General features: G+C 40.9%; 1 protein-coding gene across 1 annotated transcript in view; it reads right to left on the minus strand.

The window, feature by feature from the left end:
* Window positions 1–18,039, minus strand: part of PMFBP1 (polyamine modulated factor 1 binding protein 1) — a 172,282-nt gene that overhangs the window by 26,436 nt on the left and 127,807 nt on the right. Inside the window, exons 9-11 of the mRNA XM_031458165.2 lie at window positions 15,477–15,548; window positions 9,956–10,111; window positions 1,575–1,817 (exon numbers count right to left, since the gene is read on the minus strand). Coding sequence (XP_031314025.2) covers window positions 1,575–1,817; window positions 9,956–10,111; window positions 15,477–15,548 — 471 coding nt within the window. The remainder of the gene's footprint in view (window positions 1–1,574; window positions 1,818–9,955; window positions 10,112–15,476; window positions 15,549–18,039) is intronic.

An 18,039-nucleotide genomic window follows, 5' to 3' on the forward strand; every position in this document is an offset into this window, starting at 1 on the left:
TAATTTTTCCAGTGCTTTCCCAGTTTGGGTTCTGTGTCAGTGATGGCTACTTGCCAAATCACACAACAATTCTTTCCCTCCTCCTTGTAATAGAACCTTGACTTTATTTGGGACAGTAGTGCACCTCACTAAAACACTTCATTACTTTGCCTTCCTAAGAAATAGCTGTAGCCATGTAACTAATGCTGGCCAATGGTATGTAAGTGAAAGTGTTGCGTGGGGTTTCTGGAAATTGTCCTTAAAAAGGAGAAGTGTGCCTTTCTCTCCCCACCCCACTTCCCACCCTGATCCTGATTATTTGGAACAAAGATGTGATGGTTGGAGCTCCAGTAGCCTCTTAGGTGACCAAAAAGTGGAAGCTTGGAGCTGATGATGGTGGAGCTGAAAGATAGGACCCTAGGTACGTGATAACAGATGCAGTTACCTTAAAAGTCCTAGACCACCTCTCTCTGACCTTCTTTTATATGTCATAGAAATAAACTATCTTATTTGAGACACTATTACTTTGGGGTTTTCTGTTTTATGGAGCCAAATAGAATCCCAGCTAATTCAGAGTCACTTTATCCAGGCTGGACTTGTCTAAATTATGATGAACCTGCCAGTTTTAATACAATCCTTTCATTAGCTTTATTAAACCATGAGTTATGTTCACAGGCTTTGTCCCGGATTATATTTTGTGGGATAACCTTTGTTCCTTTCCCTCCCAATCCTTTTCAGCAAATTCCTATTGGTCATAATATTTCCTTAAAAAAATTACATGTTTTTAAGTCCCCTCATAAAGCCCCTGGAGTTAGCTCTTAAGTAATGACATCATTCAAGAGAGTCCTTGGAATTTTATCTTTAAAGGCAGAGGAAGAAAATGCCAGAGGAGGCTGCCCATCCCATTTCTTAGAACCGATGGTTTTACGACTGCTACTGCTACCATTGTCCAGCTGATTGTGGTTCTGTAGCACTGGTCTTTGGAATTTACTTGGGATTCCACAAGGATGATACTCTCTGATTTAAAAAATACTACGCTGGGACATGAATGGAAATGAATGTCCAGAATGTACTTACGGTAAGTCTGTTTGATCTAAAATTTCCAGTCTGAAGAAAATGACTGATCTGGTACTCTCAGTGATTGACTCAGACTCAACATCTGATTATCTTATCAACTGTGCAAGTGCCAGGAATTTATATATTATCAAAATCTGATTTTTCTAAAATTGGTTGATTTAAAGGAACTTACATCTCTTTCACAACCCGCAGAGACCCAGCGTCGTTTGCATTTAAATTGCAGTGGTAATAAACGGAGGTAATGAACCTACACACACACCACACACATGTACACATGTACCACATACCCGACATGCATCAATACTGGATCTCTCACCCAATTATGACATTCTGTTTACTTCCCTCCATCCAGCTTCCAAAAAAAATCAAGAATTAAAGAGGGAAAGTTAGTAACACCTGCTCAAGATGTTGTGAAGCTCTCCTCTGTTAAGTCTAATGTTTGCTTTCTATTAGGCTTGGCCTGATTTCTGTAGGTACACTGGGCATATGGGAGATCTTCATAATTACTCTGTCTATACCTCATCTTCTTTCATTTTGCAGTGATGGTGGAGAATAACCAGGTCGGAAGTCTGCTTCTCCAGGACGGACTGATACTGCAGGAGGGAACAGTAAGAGGTCTGTAACTCTTCTGTGCGGAACTCCAGTTCTTGCTGAAGGGCCAGCAACTTTTTCTTGAGTTGCTGGAGTTGTCTCAGATGACACTGTTTACTAGGTTCAAATTCCATGTGTGACTTCTCGAATGCTAATGCTTGCTTCTTATTCTGCAATTGAGATAGAATATACAGCTTTAGATTGTCACTAAGCATGCATTCAGTCTTCAGTTTTTTTCATTTGTTCAACCATTCACATCCATCTATCCATCCTTTTATCTTTTCATCTCCAGAGCACTTCTTCAACATTTTACTCTATTTCACAAGGAAACGTCACTTTGTATTTTCACTCTGTAGGAAGGATTTAAAAGAAGGAAAAAATCATAGTTCCTTTCTACTATTTAGATTTACCACTCATTATTTAGGTCAGAAGAAAAAACATACACATAAAGGACCTAGAGAATAGTATGAAGATAAACGTGATAATATGCTTATGTTTTGTCTTCACATATTAAGATAATACAATTGACCTGGAAGGGAAATGGATTTCTGGTTATAGTTCTTGGACTAAACTTGATTATTAAAAATGCCCAGATAAAAGGAGAAACTCTTGGCAAAACAGCTTTCCGGAATGCTGGGAAACAGGAGGCAGAGATATTGTTCAGGCACATTTGGGTATTGACTTTGTCTCCTCCTGACAGAAGATGTGACCTTGCAGATGCTGAGAGAGAGAGAGCGTGTGTGTGTGTGTGTGTGTGTGTGTGTGTGTGTGTGTGAGAGAGAGAGAGAGAGAGAGAGAGAGAGAGAGAGAGAGAAAGGGAAAGAGATAGAGAAAGAGAGAGAGAGAGAGAGAGAAAGAGAGAGAGAGATCTCCTGGCCAGTTTGAAATGCTGCTAGACCCATCCTACATTTTCATTTATTCATTCAAAACACATAGGTTGAGGACGTACATTGTATCAGGTATTTTGCTGATAGGACACATCCCTGAGTTGTTTATTCTAGTACAATTGAGGTCTTTGCACTGTTGCTTCTATATTTTCTTGCCCATCATTCCTGGTGACGTATAAGAGAGAGGCAGATGAAGAGGGTGGCCTGTAGGCATTCCTTAGCTCCCATCTCTGCTTATTATCCTCCTATTCATACTTTAAAACTCTGTCCAAATCCTGCTCTCCTTCCTATTTTCCCTGCAAAGCTGTCTTTGCACCAATACCAGACTTTACATGTCTTTAATGTGGCATTTCACCTCCCGCCTTGCATTGAAATGATCTCTGTGTGTCTTATCTTTTAATTCGATTATAAACTCCCGAAGGGCAGAGGCCATGTCTACTCCTATAGGGCCTAGATTAGATTCATGCACAGCCAGGTATTGAACGAAAGGAGGAGATAAAATAGAGAATAAGCAATCTTGTTGGCTCCCAAGAATTTGAGCTTGTGGCCTTGGCTTCATTAAGCGAGTACTTCCAAACTTTTTAAAAATTGACTTTTTTTTTAACAGTTTTATTGAGGTATTCTTTATCTATCATAAAATTCAACTGTTCTAAGTGTACAACTTAGTGATTTGTAGCAAATTTATAGAGTCGTGCAACCATTATTACAATCCAGTTTTAGAACATTTCCATCACCTCAGAAAATTCCCTCATGCCCATTTGTCACTCCCATTCCTACCCCAGCTCCAGGCAACCACTAATCTGCTTTATGCCTCTACAGATTTTCCCTTTCTAGACATTTCATATAAATGGAATTGTACAATATGTCATCTTTTGTGTCTGGCTTCTTTCACTTAGCATAATGCTTTTCGAGGTTCGTCCAGGCTATGGTGAGAATCAGTATTCTGTTCATTTTCACTGCTAACAGTATGAATACACCCTATTTTGTTTATCTGTCCACCAGTTGATGGATGTTTGGATTGTTTCAGTTTCTGGCTATTGTGAATAATGCTGCTATGGACATTAACATAGTAGCCGTTCTGTGGATATGATATTTTCATTTAATTAATTTGTTCAACAAATATTATGGTTTACCTACTATGTGCCAAGCCTTCTTCTAGGTAATAGGGATACACAGTGCATAAAACAGAATCCCTGCCTTCATGAAGTGTGCATCTATGGGGGGTGGGGTGGTGGTGGAATGAGTAGGAGGAGAGAGAGACCGAGGGAATGGGGGGAAAGAGGTAGCAAATCAAATAAGTAAACTGTGTAGTAGACTAAAAGGAAAAAGAGCTCTGGAGTAAGGTAAAGCAGGGGAGGCAGATGAGGAACGCCAGGATGGAGGCAGTTATAGTTTTGAATTAAGTGTTTTCATGGAGGACCCCATTGAGAAGGTGACATTTGAGTCAAGACTTGGAGGAGGCAGGGAAGCAGCCTGGTGGGAATCTACAGCAGGAACACTCCAGCGAGAGGGACCAGCAAGTGCTAAGGCCTGGAGGCGGGAGGCATCTGGGGGTGTTTGAGCGGCCACTTTGTTCCAGTTGGAGCAGAGAGTGAAGGGAAGAGTAGCACCAGGTGAGGTGAGACAGGAACGGGAGGTATAGTCCTTTAGGACCACATAGGCCTTCCTAAAAACTAACTTTCCCTTTCAGGGAGATGAAAGGCCACTGGAGGGTACTGAGCAGAGGAGAGACAGGATCTCCTTTAAATGATACAAAGAACACACTGGCTGTTCTATTGAAAATGAACTGCAGGAAGCCAAAGACAGAAGCAGGGAGACTGGCGAGGAGGCTGTGCAGGAAGCCAGGCGAGAAGGGATGGTGGCATGGACCAAGGTGGAAGCTGGGAGAAGTGGATGGATTTTAGATCTATATTTGAAAGTAGACCCTATAGGATTTGCTTCAGCACTAGATGTGGGATGGTGGGAGATAATGGTCATCCAAGGGAGGATGACTCCATGGTTTTGGTCTGAGTAACTGGAGAGATGGAGTTTTAATGAGATAATTCTGTAAGAGCTGGGAATGATAGGAGAGAAAATTTTCGCTAGTGAGATTGGGTGGGGCAGCACAGATAAGGTAAGGGAGGCTCAGCCCAGTTCAGGGCTAGAAAGACAACAGCTGACTGTGCCAGTTCAACCTGAATGAGAAGACGGACAAAATGGACCACTGTGGTTACCAGGCAAAAGAAAGCCCAGGCAAAGGCAAGCTGAACTCTTGGGCTGAATATCTGGTGTATGTGGCCAGAGGGAAGTTGATGAGACTTCTTTCCTGAGCCAGACAAAGCTGAGTTTTATATTTACTCTGTGTAGCTATAATTGCCAACATTTATAATAAGTGTTTTTAGCTAAGCGTTTTCATTCTTTCCAAGATAAGAATGTTGCTATTCTCATAGCTCATCTGTGAATGAGGTTCAGAAAGAAGGGACTTGGGAGTGGTGTGTGTGTGTGTGCGTGTGTGCGTGTGTGCGTGCATGCACACAACATGTATGGGGGAGGGTCTCAAGAACCCAAGTCCTCTGTCTACACAGGTAAACTGAGGGGTGGGGAGCTACTTGGAAAAAGACAGGGTCATGAATAAATACTGAATATGGATAGAACTAAAGCAAAGGAGTGAATATCTGTATGGTTATTTCAGAAGGGCTTGTTTTAGGGAAGCAAATACTCATCAAAATCCTTATCAAATTTTGCCCCAATCCTGTTTATCTGGGCTTTGTTGAAGGTGACTCTATAAAATAACACAGCTGGATTCCTGGTCCTTCTAGTGCTTGTGTGTAACTGTGGATTTGGATCTGCCTTTCCACTGCAGGAATGCATGAGCCAGTTGACGACTAACTGGTTTCCTCATTGTGTACTCTTTCTTTGCTTCCCTGTATTTCTGTGTCCCCACTTCCTATTCATTACTCCAAAGAATGAGAGAAGTTCTCTTCTTTTAAACGAAGCCAAACCTCTTTCCTTAGGGCTTCCCCTCCAAGTACATCATCTATACTTAGGTGCGTTCATAATTATTCTTTGACTTTAAAGCTTCCTGTGGGTAAAGAATGTCTTTTCCTAGTATAAAGCCTAGCAATCTGGCAGTGATACAGGCAAACTGTTAATAATTTCTATTCCTCAGAGGTCATGTTGAACCTCCTGGGTTTAATTTTGGTTTGAGGTAACATGATACACCAACCAGATGATAAGAGCTCGCTCAGATCTATCAGTACAGGGCAAAGGTAGCACCTGACCTAATTTGTCTGGTTATAAAGATCCAAGAACTGCTCATACCTGCCGAGAAACTAGCCTTGGATGAGGATTTTAAACATTTGCACACTATAGATACCTATGGGTTTACAGGAATCATATTTCAACGACTTGGAGAAATGCCTAGACTTATTTGAGACCTATTAAATTTCTACTTATTTATCCTTAAGTATTCAAAAGGTTATTTTCTTAATTCTAGATGAATAGAAAATGACATGCTATGGATTAAGCCTGCATTTCACTTATATTTGTATCAAAGAGCAGTGTCACAAAGGCATCAATGCATTTCCTACTGCTTCTTTGTCTTTTTTAAAATTTTCTTTACAGTGAAGACATAGGTATTTTATTAGACTCTTCTTTGACCTTTAAACTGAGATCTGGAGAAAATGAGCAAGTTGGAAGTAATCTTATGGAAGTAAGATTAATTCTTAAAATGACCATCCAGTGTTGGACATGATTCTAGAGGCCATCTGGTCCACCAGCATTTTTCAGATACCTATCCAGGCCTCAGCTGTCTTTAAAGATAGATGACTTGGCCACCTGTAGGAAACTGTGCCCACATTTAGAATACTTTTTAGCCTACTTATGGTCAAAGAGATTATAGCTATTGCTCCCTCCTTGCCTCTGTGGCCACTTGACCACAAAAGGAAATTAATTGGCCTAGCATGATTCGGCTTTTGAAAAGTCACATTGGTTTCCACCCAACACTTTGTGCTTTTCAAGTAGATGCTAATTGATTGATGTTAAGTTCTGTATTTTCCCAGATATTGAAGTTAAGCTGACAGGTCTATAATTACCGGGATTGTCCTTTTTCCCTTTTTAAAAAGATGAGCACTTCATTTACCCTTTTTCAGTCTACAGGGACTTTCCTTATCCTCTTGAGTTCTCAAAAATAATCGCTAGCAGCTATGTAATAACACCTGCCAGTTCCTTAAGTACTCTTCGAAGTATGTCATCAGGCCCTGCTGCTTTGCCTACAGCCAGCTTTTCAAAATACTTTTTAACCATTTTATTCTCTCTTCTAGTTTGTGCTCTCTTCTGTCTCAGGTTGGCATTGCTCTGATAACTGGATCCCTGATGATTTTTCTTTTTCTTCATTTAAGAGCAAAAAGTCCCATCTTTTCCCAGTCATTGTCATGAACTTCTTTCCCTATCTTTGAAGTGTGAAGTTGGATATTCCCTCAGTTTAGCCTTATATCAGTAGATAGTTTTACCTGTTACTTCTTACATCTCCTACAAATTGCATTTCTTGTACTTTCTTGTATTGGTAGAGTGTAGGACTGTGTGTTTAAGTGGACATGCATTTCTTTTGGACACATCTTCATGGTTTAGACATTCTTCTCATAGTGATCTCTGTTTACCACAGATTAATTTAAAAAAACCCACCTCTTTATTTTGGAATAATTTTAGATTTATGGAAAATTTGCCGAAGTAATACAGAATGTTCTCATATACTCTTCACCTATCTTCCCCTAATGTTAACATTTTGCATAATCATAGTACATTTGTCCAACTAGGAAATTAACATTGGTAGATTGCTATTACCTAAACTACATACTTTATTTTGATCTTATCAGGTTTTCGACTAATTTTTTTTTTTTTTTCTGTTCCAGGATCCAATCCTAGATCCCACATTACATTTAGCAGTTTCACTGAAGGTTTTTTCCACTCCCAATGATTCAAAGTGATATCTTCATGTGATAATTTCCATAAAGAGTTCGTATTAATCTTTACATGTTCAACTAATTACTTTTATATGCAGAAATCAAATTTCTTACAGTTTTATGCGAAAAATAATGTCCTCCATACACTTCCAAGAGACTGACAATCCGAGCTCTACTGAATATCGGGGTGTTTGCTAAAAGAGCCCAGGATACTGCTCTTTTTCTGGTTTGATCATCCTTTTATTATAATATCTCTGTTGTTCTTTTCTCCTTTCACTTTGATGGAGGCACTTTTGATTCCTGGGCAGGGTCAGGACAAGAGTGAGGCAAGTGATGTATACATTTTAAGGAGGCTTTCAGTCTCAGTGTCAAGCAAGGGGAGGGCTGGCACTAAAGAGGGAGTGCCCCGTACACTTTGCCTCTGAGGCACCTCATTGCTTTACCCTAGTCCCACTTCTCTCTGTTCTTGGGTTTTGGAGCATAATGTATTCTCCATTTACAAGCTCACCCACAGCGTGCCTGCCACTCCTTTAGTTACACATTACATCTGATGTAATATTTACATTTCTTTACATAACTGTGGTTCCTGAACTATGACCTCTTGCATATTTCTCCAGCTCCTTATTAGATAATAGTCAAAATTTCAGAAAGTCTTGGGTTTCCCCTTTGTTCTCATATTACATTTCCTTGTAGAAGGCAGATCTTGAAGGGATTTTTCTGAGTGGATGAGTGTAAGTCTACATCTAATTGTGTATTTGTATGCGTAGTCTGCAATTTAAATTCTGCAGTAAGTGCTGGGGGAGGGGAAAGAGCCCATTTTAAAGCTTGTTTCAAGCTGTTAGACCTTCTTCTGGGCAATTAGAATAATAAAATGCAACTTAATACCTTTCTCCTTCCAAGTTGCCAGGTACATTTATAAGCCACATGGCTTTCCCTGACTGGAGGAATAAATAAACTTGCAACAGCAATGGTGAAAATATCTTAAAATGTTAATGTTTAGAAAGAAGTAAATTATGATAATATTCTTCCTGGGATCTATTTAGGAAAACCAGTGGATTTTTCTGTGTTTGTGAGTTCCTGGGAGAGGGACAACAGTACTTGGTAAGGTAAGGAAGGACTGCTTTGTTGGTAGCATTTTTAGGGCATCGTAGAGGAACAATTTCTGGTTTCTCTGGGGAGGTGGTAAGTCCTCGGAGAACTCTTACAGACACAATTTAGAGAGACCAGATCCTTGACTGCAAACATTGAAGATGACGGTGGTTGCTTACACAGCAGCTAAGAGGCTAAGTTGGAGGTCTGGCAACAGGCCTGTGCAACCAGTACCTGCCTTATGTTTGCCAAAAACTCAAGTCCCTAAGTGGATATGAAGACTGAAAGTTCTTAGAAACCCGAAGTGTTTAGAGAGCCGTGGGAAAACGTCTTTCAGCTGGCTGCCCAGCTTATATGGATAAATTTAGAGACTGGTACAAAGAGCTCAGTGCTACAGAGACAACCTCTGGGTGAAATGAAGTTGCCTCAGCTGATGATGTACCAAGGCTTTGGGTATTAGTTCAAAATCACAATCTCAAGGAAGATGATGATGCCAGAAAGTCCTCCTGTTCACACATGCGCAGGACAAGTGTTCCTGAGTGTCTTGGCTTGTGCACCTCTGGAAGCAAGTCCTATGACAAGGAACCAAGTGCCAAGTAGAAGTTTATGTGGGAGGTGACCTTAGGAAACTTAGGTACGGGAGTGGGGCAGTGAGCACAGCAGGGAAGGAAGCCGTGAAACTAGGTACCAACCTAGTTGCTGCTTTGGGCAACTGGCGCTGGGTCCCACTGAGGGGCGCTGGGTCCCACTGAGGAGCTCTGGGACAGAGGAAGGAGCATGCCTGGAGTTATCTCAAGGGAGATAGTGCAAGGGAGATAGGTTAATCAATCACTTCCCCATCGGTCTTTGGTTGAGGGCTGCTTCTAGGGGCATTAGCTCTTCTGCACTTCAGCTTGTCCTGTGATTGGGTTCCTGCATCCAGAAGAAAAGCTTGTAGACAGAGAGCCTCAGGTGTGGCAATAAAGAGCTCCTGCTGCACTGATGGGATGTGACACCTCAGAGCAGGTGGGATGGTTGTTACTTTCATGGTTGACTTAGAAATGTATCTCTAAAATCCATTAGGAGATGCTACTCTCTTTATATAACTATGATCTTGTCTTTTCAGGGCAATGGATCTCAGGTGCTACAAATCCAAGTATGAAGGGGCAGATAAGGAAAAGACAGAGGCTCAGATGTAGATGAACTTGGAGATGGCTAGACTGAAAAATCTTGAGAGCAGGGATAGTGTTTTCGTGTGTGTGTGTGTGTGTGTGTGTGTGTGTGTGTGTGTGTGTGTGTTTAATTCTCTCTCATTGCTTGCTCAATAAATGCTCTGGAATGACAGTGAAAGAACTTTCTATTACTGTTTCTGCCCAAGGGGCAGAGGTGGGAAGCAGGTGCTGAATTTCTTACGTGGCTGCTGTTCATCATCACGTCCTCCGCACAAAGCTGATTCTCCTGCAAGGCCTTCCCCTGTCTCTTGCAGACATTGTGTAGATTCTTGATGTCAGCTTGCAGGCTCAAGAGCTTGCTGCTCAGGCTGCTCACTTCTCTGTCTCTCTCTCCCGCCTCGGCGGTCAGAAAAACAAACGCATCAATTATGAACTATCAAGTAAATACTTACTTTCGTTCCCTGATTGACAGAGACTAAATTTGCTGGAAATTTGTCCATCAACCCTTAGCTGTTATTACTCATCCCATGTAACGTTTACATAGTATCCATTTGCAAGGTGTCTGAGTGCTCTGCATTATTCAGACAATTACTTATTTACATTAATTAATCTTCACCCACTGCTGTGGGTGCATCACAGACACTTCCTCTGCTTTTCAAGAGGAAATCAGTGCCTAGGATAATTTCAGGCACCTAGTGGACTGTCGATAAATATTAATGGTTCTGCCATTGATGAAATGAACATAGTGAGACGTCAAATGAACTTGTCAAGACTACAGTGAATCAGTGATGGAGAGTTGATGTGGCTTCTGAAAAGTCTCTTAACTTTCCCTTCCTCCCTCATCTGTAAACCTAGTGCTTTTCTTTGGAGATGTACACCAATGGGGAATGAAAGTAAAATCCCTGGCTGGTTGCATAAGATCCCTGTCTTTGATTATGAGTGAAAAAGATTAGCTAACTATTGCTAGGAAATTAGTGCTCAAGATCCAAATGGAGAGTGTACAGCATAGCCACTTGGGTGGGGTTGGGGGTGCAGAACTGTGGGAAAAGGGTGGGTGCTCCATCACACCAGGATGCCATCTTCCATTCCCAGTGTTATGGGTGGCAATGGTGTGAAAAGAAATTAGGAAGAAGCCCTCTGTGAACCTGTCCAGTGCTTTAGTCCTAGCACTGTGCAGCCTTTTTGTAACACTCTTAAGGACAGGCCCTGCCACCTCTTTCACATGTTTTATATGTTGGAACCAAGGCTGGTTCTTTTATAGTAGGTGCCCGTCTTATGTTAAGTTACCCAGAGGAGGCTCACAGGTGAGGATTCATGGCATCTATCAAACAGTCCCGAGAGAAATCAGCAAGGAGGTCGGGGAAGCAGGACAGGGAAAGGGCAGCATAAGCAAGGGCACAATTTCAAAATTTTGTGGGCAGTGGCTTCAGCCTAATCCCACGGGAAGCTCCAGAGTATAAGTTACACTTCAGTGTCTGCCCTGATTGGATGCAATGAAAGCTGGATTGTCAGACTCAGCATCAGACAATGGCTAAGGGCTGCCCCATGGGACGTAAGCTCCCAAGGACTTCCCGCTCTCTGCTCTTATGAGCAAAGTGACCCCAATAGCCCAAGGACAATTCTAAGAGAGTTGTAGGTGCAAAAGCACACAGACACCATGAGTGCACAGAGATGGTAAAGTGATGCAAGGGACAGTGCCCAAGGTCCCATAGCTGTTAGCAGTAGAATGAGGAGAGTTCTGCTCTCCCGACCATGTAGCCGGTGCTCTGCCACTGTATCCCACTGATTGTGCTGGCTTCTTAAATATGTGAGCTACATAACATACATGCCCAGGGGAGCTGGAGACCTGATATGGACATCGTAAATCAAGCCTTACTGGACAGGTCAGTTTAAGAGATCTGCACAAGGCTAAGGGGGGCCAGAGGATAACCATGAGAATTGGACACCGCAATGTCAGAGTATTCGGAATTCAGAAGGTTTCCCAGAAGTGCTGCTGTCTCAGCTGATTTATTCCTTCATTTCCATTTAGTACCTGGATTTTTTTTTTTTTTTACCACTTTACAGTTTAATTAGGTTAACGGCATGGCTCTGTCATTAAAAGGATTTCATTATCTCAAAACTCTCCCTCTTCCTCTCTTGCTCCTATCCCTTGTTCTTCACTTTCAGAAAAATAACAGTGGATGTCAGCTGCCCCAAGCACGTAATTACCATTAAGACAATTACCAGGGACTCTCTTAAGAGAATACGTGAAGAGTGGCTTAAAAAGAAATGGCGTACAGGCACTGTTCTATAACTAGAAAACAAAATCCTTGACCTGACAAGAAGTAGCCATTTGGTCCTAGTGCTTTATGGAGCACTTTTCTCATGGCTGCCATACTGGGAATAGGGGATGGACACTCACTGGGGAGTGGGGCCCTAGGGATCCCCTCCCCTCTTGCCACAGGATTATCTTTCTTTGGCATCTGTGAGCAGATTTGGTAACAATACTTTGCCTGCTGTACGGAAGTGACAAATGCCCTCTACTCCTGCCTTGATGCTGAATATATGCATCCTAAGGTGAGGACCATGTCACCAGATTGTTGCGTATGGAGCCTGGCACACTAAGGACTCATTAACAAAGTACCAGTGATACACAACTTGAGCCTCTTATTTTAAAAGCTAAATGCCCTCTTTCTCAGGAAAATTAGCATCCCCCCCAGTCCTGCCAGTTTTAGATGTCCTCTGAGCAGACGGCCTGCTAGCACAATTCTGTTGTACCACCAGGACTTCAGAATTGGGTCTTTAATGTAGATAATCTCATTTAATTTGGACATTAGCATTGACTCAGAGTCTCTGAGGCAATTTCTTTGTTCATAAAACAAGAGGTTTGGAATAAATAATCCTTTCTTTGAGGATGCTCTAAACCAGCTGAATAACAAATGTATTTTGCTGGATGTCAAATGAAATTTGCTTTTGAAATCAAAACCTAACCATTCACTCCTAAAGGCCAAATTATACAAAGGGTTTTTATTCATCAGACAAGAAGTGAAAATGCTGGGAGAGTAATAAGGTGATTTCCATAAACCATGTATTATGTTTTACTGTAGGTAGTTGTAAGAAGAGGCTGTGCCCACCTTAGAACTCCAGAAAGGCAGGTGATTCTGAGGTTCCAGTAAACTTAATTTCTTGCTAATATCTTGCACAGAAGTCACAGTATACTATTTCAAATCCTATCTACTTTATGAAGGTTAAATTCCAGGTAGATGCCTTTTGAGTATCAATATGCAGTAGAAATTGATTTAATCTGACATTTCATCAATCAAAGTTCTGTAACCAGTACTGGGGCATGAGATGAACTCAGAGTCATAAGGCTGACCCCTCAGGCACCATCTGATCCTGTCCTAGATCTGAAGTCATTAACAGTGGCCGAAATCAGAAGGCTCCACTGCTAGGTGAGTTTCACTTACATAAGCCATGCACTTAGATACAGGCAGACTGCAAAGATACTGTGGTTTGGTTCCAGACCAGCACGATAAAGCAAATATCACAATAAAGCAAGTCACACAAATATTTTGGTTTCCCAGTGCATACAGAAGTTGTGTTTATACTATACTGTAGTCTATTAAGTATGCAATAGCACTGTATCTTAAAAACTATATAAATAATTAAAAAATACCTTATTGCTAAAAAATGCTAAGCATCATCTGAGCCTTCAGCGAGTCACAATCTTTTTGCAAAAAGGACATCAAAGATCACTGATCATAGATCACCATAACAAATATAATAATGAAAAAGTTTGCAATATTGCTGGAATTACACAGAGGCACGAAGTGAGCAAATGATATTGGAAAAATGGTGTCGATAGACTAGTGTGACATAGGGTTTCTACAAAACTTCAATTTGTAAAAAATGCAGTATCTGCAAAGTGCAATAAGATAAATCTCCATAAAATGAGGTATGCCTGTACCCAGTTTTGCTTAGATGGAGTTAAAACCTGGTCACTTTGTCTGAAGGCATGTGACATTTTCAGTAGCTACCAACCACAGGCAAAACAGCGAGTGCTGACACTGCAGTTGCAACCATACTCATGGTACTTACTGGAAAATAGATTATTTACTGCAGCAAATTTTCTATATTGATTAAATGGGTTTTTTTTTTTCCAAAGAGCATACCTTCTTGAACATATATTTCAAAAGATGGGAAAGAATTTTGCTCTAGACTTCAAAGTATTGACAGATAGTCTCATGCTTCTTCTTGGGGTAAGCTGATATTAAACTGAAGCTTGTGTTTCAGAAATGTTCTCAGATCCCAGGGACATTACAAAGATTCAAGATGGCAGCATTTCTAGGGATTTGGCACTTGAATAAGCAAGCTTGGGTGGCAGTTTCCAGAGTAACCCTGGAGGCAACCAACAATACCATAAAGGTCATCATCTTTGGGAAATTATCTTCTTTGTGAGGATAAGAACAAATCTTTAATAAACAATGGAAAACCACTGTTAACCACGACTACCATTCAAAATATATCAGTTTATAGTGAGAGTTACGTTTTAAAAAAGCATCAAACCTTAAAAATTAACATTGCTTCAGGAATTTTCACATTTTGTTTGTGTAATAATAGAATTTACAATTATCTACAGTAATTTCAAACATTGCTATTGACATTACTAACTTGATTCCTGAGTTTACTTTTTCGTGTATAAAACATTGTGGCCTTTGATTACTTACGATGGGAATTAATGGGCACTTACACAAGGTTTTGCCTGTAGGCAAAAATTTTGGAGCCAATTATGTTCATAGAGTGAAGAATGAGTATCTTTTATTGTGTTCTAAATTCTTTAAAAATTGGCACACCATGTAATGTAAGTAGATGGCTTAGGATACACATGGTATACAGCAGAGGTCTGCCACAAATGGCATATGGGCCAATTCTGGCTGTCACTTGGGGAGTTGCCATACCCTTTTCTCCACCATATCCTTGGAGAAGTTATTTCACTAGAAATTAAGCTCCACAGGAACAAGGATCTTTGTCTATTCAGTTCACTGCTATATCCTCAGGCCCCAGAACAATGCCAGGCCCATTGAAGGTGCCTCAAAGATACCAGCTGAAGGAAGGAATACCCTTCTAAAAAATCCACACCAGATCCTTGTTCTCTGCAAAACTTGCAGCGAATCCCGAATGGCTCCCTCAAATAATCCAGCAGGAAAGAAGTTGAAATGCCTCTTTTAGAAGCTGCTCGCCTCTTGGTAGGAGGTCTGTTAAAAAGCCTACTTCACACGGGACAACCCTAAACTAACCAAAACATCTTCCTTACATCCTTTCTGGAACAAGACAGGGAACACATAACCACAGCTTGACCAAAATATTAGACTCATCAGAGCACTCTATTTCCATATCATTTCAGATAAAGAGGGAATGTTTGCCATAATATTTAATATTTATTAAGTGCTTCTTAAGTCCCGAGCGCTGTTGTTTTACATGCAGTATCTTACTTAATCCTCACAGCAAGCCTTTGAAATAGGTGCTCGTAATTCATATTTTCTAGGTAAGGCAAAGGAAGCTCAGAGAGGTAAAGTAACATGCCCAGTGTCACACTGCTATTAGATGTGGACCCAGACCTACCTAGCTCAAATCTGGGCTCTTAAACATTATGCTCTACTGCTCACCTCTGTCTGTGATATTTTGGGATGCTTATTACTGGAATTTTGAATCATGAAATTTGAAAAAACGTTCCTTGAAACAAAGGTTCAACTCCATGTATGTAGAGGAGTCAGGAGCCTTACCTCGTCTTTCATTTCCTTGGCACCTCTCAATTCTCCTTTAAGCTTTAGCATTTTCTGAACTTTGTTATAAACCTGAAAAAGTCCAAGAATTTAAGATGGAAAAAGTATAAATGAATCTGGCTCTTTAAAGCTTTTCCCACCTGGATGTGTGCTCTTTGCAGGGAGTCTGGAAAATACCTACTTGCCTACCCATCTGTTTGTGCTTTCAAAAGTGTGTTAAAGACTTCACCAGGAAGATAGGACTGTGGTTTTACATCTTTTCCAAAAAAACACCACTTGGTAGCCTAAATAGTTTCTGAACTCATCCTTCTTGGAAAGCAAAAGGTCTGAAATGATCTTACTTTCTAGATTTCTAAGTGTTCTATGTCTCAAGTATGGTTAACATTATGTAATAATTAGGAACCAGATGGCACGTGCACACCAACTTCACTCTCATGATAACCCTGGAAGGTAGATACAATTACTCCTCCCATTTTACAGAGGAGGATGCTGAAGCCTAGAGGGGCTAAGTGACTTACCCAACATCAGGCAGGCTCTCTTATTACTCCACAGGGAGCTTCCATTAATTTATAACTATTAATTTGGAAATATCTGATGATGTGATTTTTTTTTGCAGCATCAAGTTACTATAATTTCTGGTGCTTGTAAAGTTAGAAAACTTGTAAAGTGCTGAGAACTATCTAAATAAGAAGCCTCAAGGAAAACCAAAGATTTTTGCACATGTATGTCTCTAAGTATAGGGTGATACAGTTGAGGTCATAATGCACTGCACTTACTAAAATAATTTAATTCATTATTTTTTTAACTCTAAGACTAGAGGAAGTTTCCACCACATGCTTACCTGCAGAATAGTTCCAAGAATGAGAAGCTATCAAAATACTCATTCTTTGTAATGAACCACATACCCAACCCCTAATATAAGCCAAGAGGAAGAAAGAATGCTGGTGAGAATTTGGAATGTTTTATGGGGTTGTATTCTGAGGTCCTGCATTGTTTACCCTCTGACGTCTTCATGCACAGAGATGCATCATGGGAATGGTGATGTAGCTCGGGTTTACCCAGTAAGGAGAGGCTAGGTGATGCGGCAACAAACAATCCGCAAATCTCACTGGCTTAAAACCATGAAGGTTTATTTTTCACTTGTGTTACATGTCCTTTATGAGTCAGCTGGGGCACTGCTCTTCATTGTCCTCAGCTAGTAGAACCTCTATCATCCAGTGTGTTGCCTGTTGCCATGGCAGCAGAAAGGGAACGAGGTGAATCACATACAGGTTCTTAAAGTGGAAGTGACACACTTCACTTCTGTTCATATTTCATTGGCCAAAACAACTCATAAGCTATGCCTACCTACTTCCTTTATCCCCAAAAGGAAATATTGGTGAACATTACAGATGCCTTCCATGCAAGTTGTCTTGGCTGGTTGAGCTGCTGTAATAAAATATCACAGACTGCATATCTTATAAACAGCAGAACATTTTTTCTCACAGTTCCAGGGGTTGCAAAGTCCACAGTCAAGGTGCCAGTGGATTAGGTGTTTGGTGAGGATCTGCTTTGGAGATGGCTGTTTCTTTTCTGCTGTAACTTCACATGGCGGAAGGGGCAAGGGAGAGCTCTGGGGTCTCTTTTATGAGAGCACTAATCCCATTCATGACGAATGACCATCCACATGACCTAATCACCTCCCGGAGTTCCCACCTTCTAATACCATCACCTTGGTGGTTAGCATTTCAACACGTGAATTTTGAGGGGACACAAACATTTACTCTACAGCATTAGGCAAATGAGACGATTAAGAACAGTGTGGCATAAGAGAACACTGACTAGAGCTCTAGGCTGGAAAGCTGCTAAACCTGGTTCAGTACCTAAGTTAAGGAGTACCTCTGGAAAAGTACTCATCTCTCCATGCCTTTGTTTCTTCCTCTGTACACTGGGGAGTTGTACTCAATGACCATTGTCTTTCCCAGCTCTGGTTCAGTGTGCTACTTTAAAAGACATTCTTCTTTAATAGGAACCCTGAACTCAGCACAAGCATCACATGAAAGGTAGAATGGAATAAACATATCCTTGAGAATAATATTCCTCTACAGGGAGACCTACTGGATAGTCAGGAGACGATTCTTACATCAGATGAAATCTTGTCCCAAAGACAGAAAAATGGTTGTCTAGACTGTGAGAGTTTCACCCACTATAGAGTTACACAGCTACCACTGCAAGAGCCAAGAGCATTTGGAAGGAATAGTGGCAGGCACAGGCTCTCATATTTGCATGAAAATATATTCGACTTTACTAAGTAAAATAAGTCAAAGGAAAAATAGAGAGCTGAATTGTGTTCCATGAAGGAGACATGGGAATCCTGTGGGTTATTAACAACAGCAGTAGGCAATTTGGAAGTGTTTATGATGGAAAAAAGGAAAGGGTTTTATGATAAATTTTCGAAGCAATTTGACAGTAATGTTTGCCAGATGGATAAAGAAGAGTGCTTTGAGGGAGCCTCAAATGCTTTATAAAATGATCACGGGAACCTTCACAATGCTCTCTGAGGAGTCTGGCTGGACGAATATCT

The sequence above is a fragment of the Camelus dromedarius genome, chromosome 9 (assembly GCF_036321535.1).
Source record: "Camelus dromedarius isolate mCamDro1 chromosome 9, mCamDro1.pat, whole genome shotgun sequence".
NCBI classification, from domain to species: Eukaryota; Metazoa; Chordata; class Mammalia; order Artiodactyla; family Camelidae; genus Camelus; species Camelus dromedarius.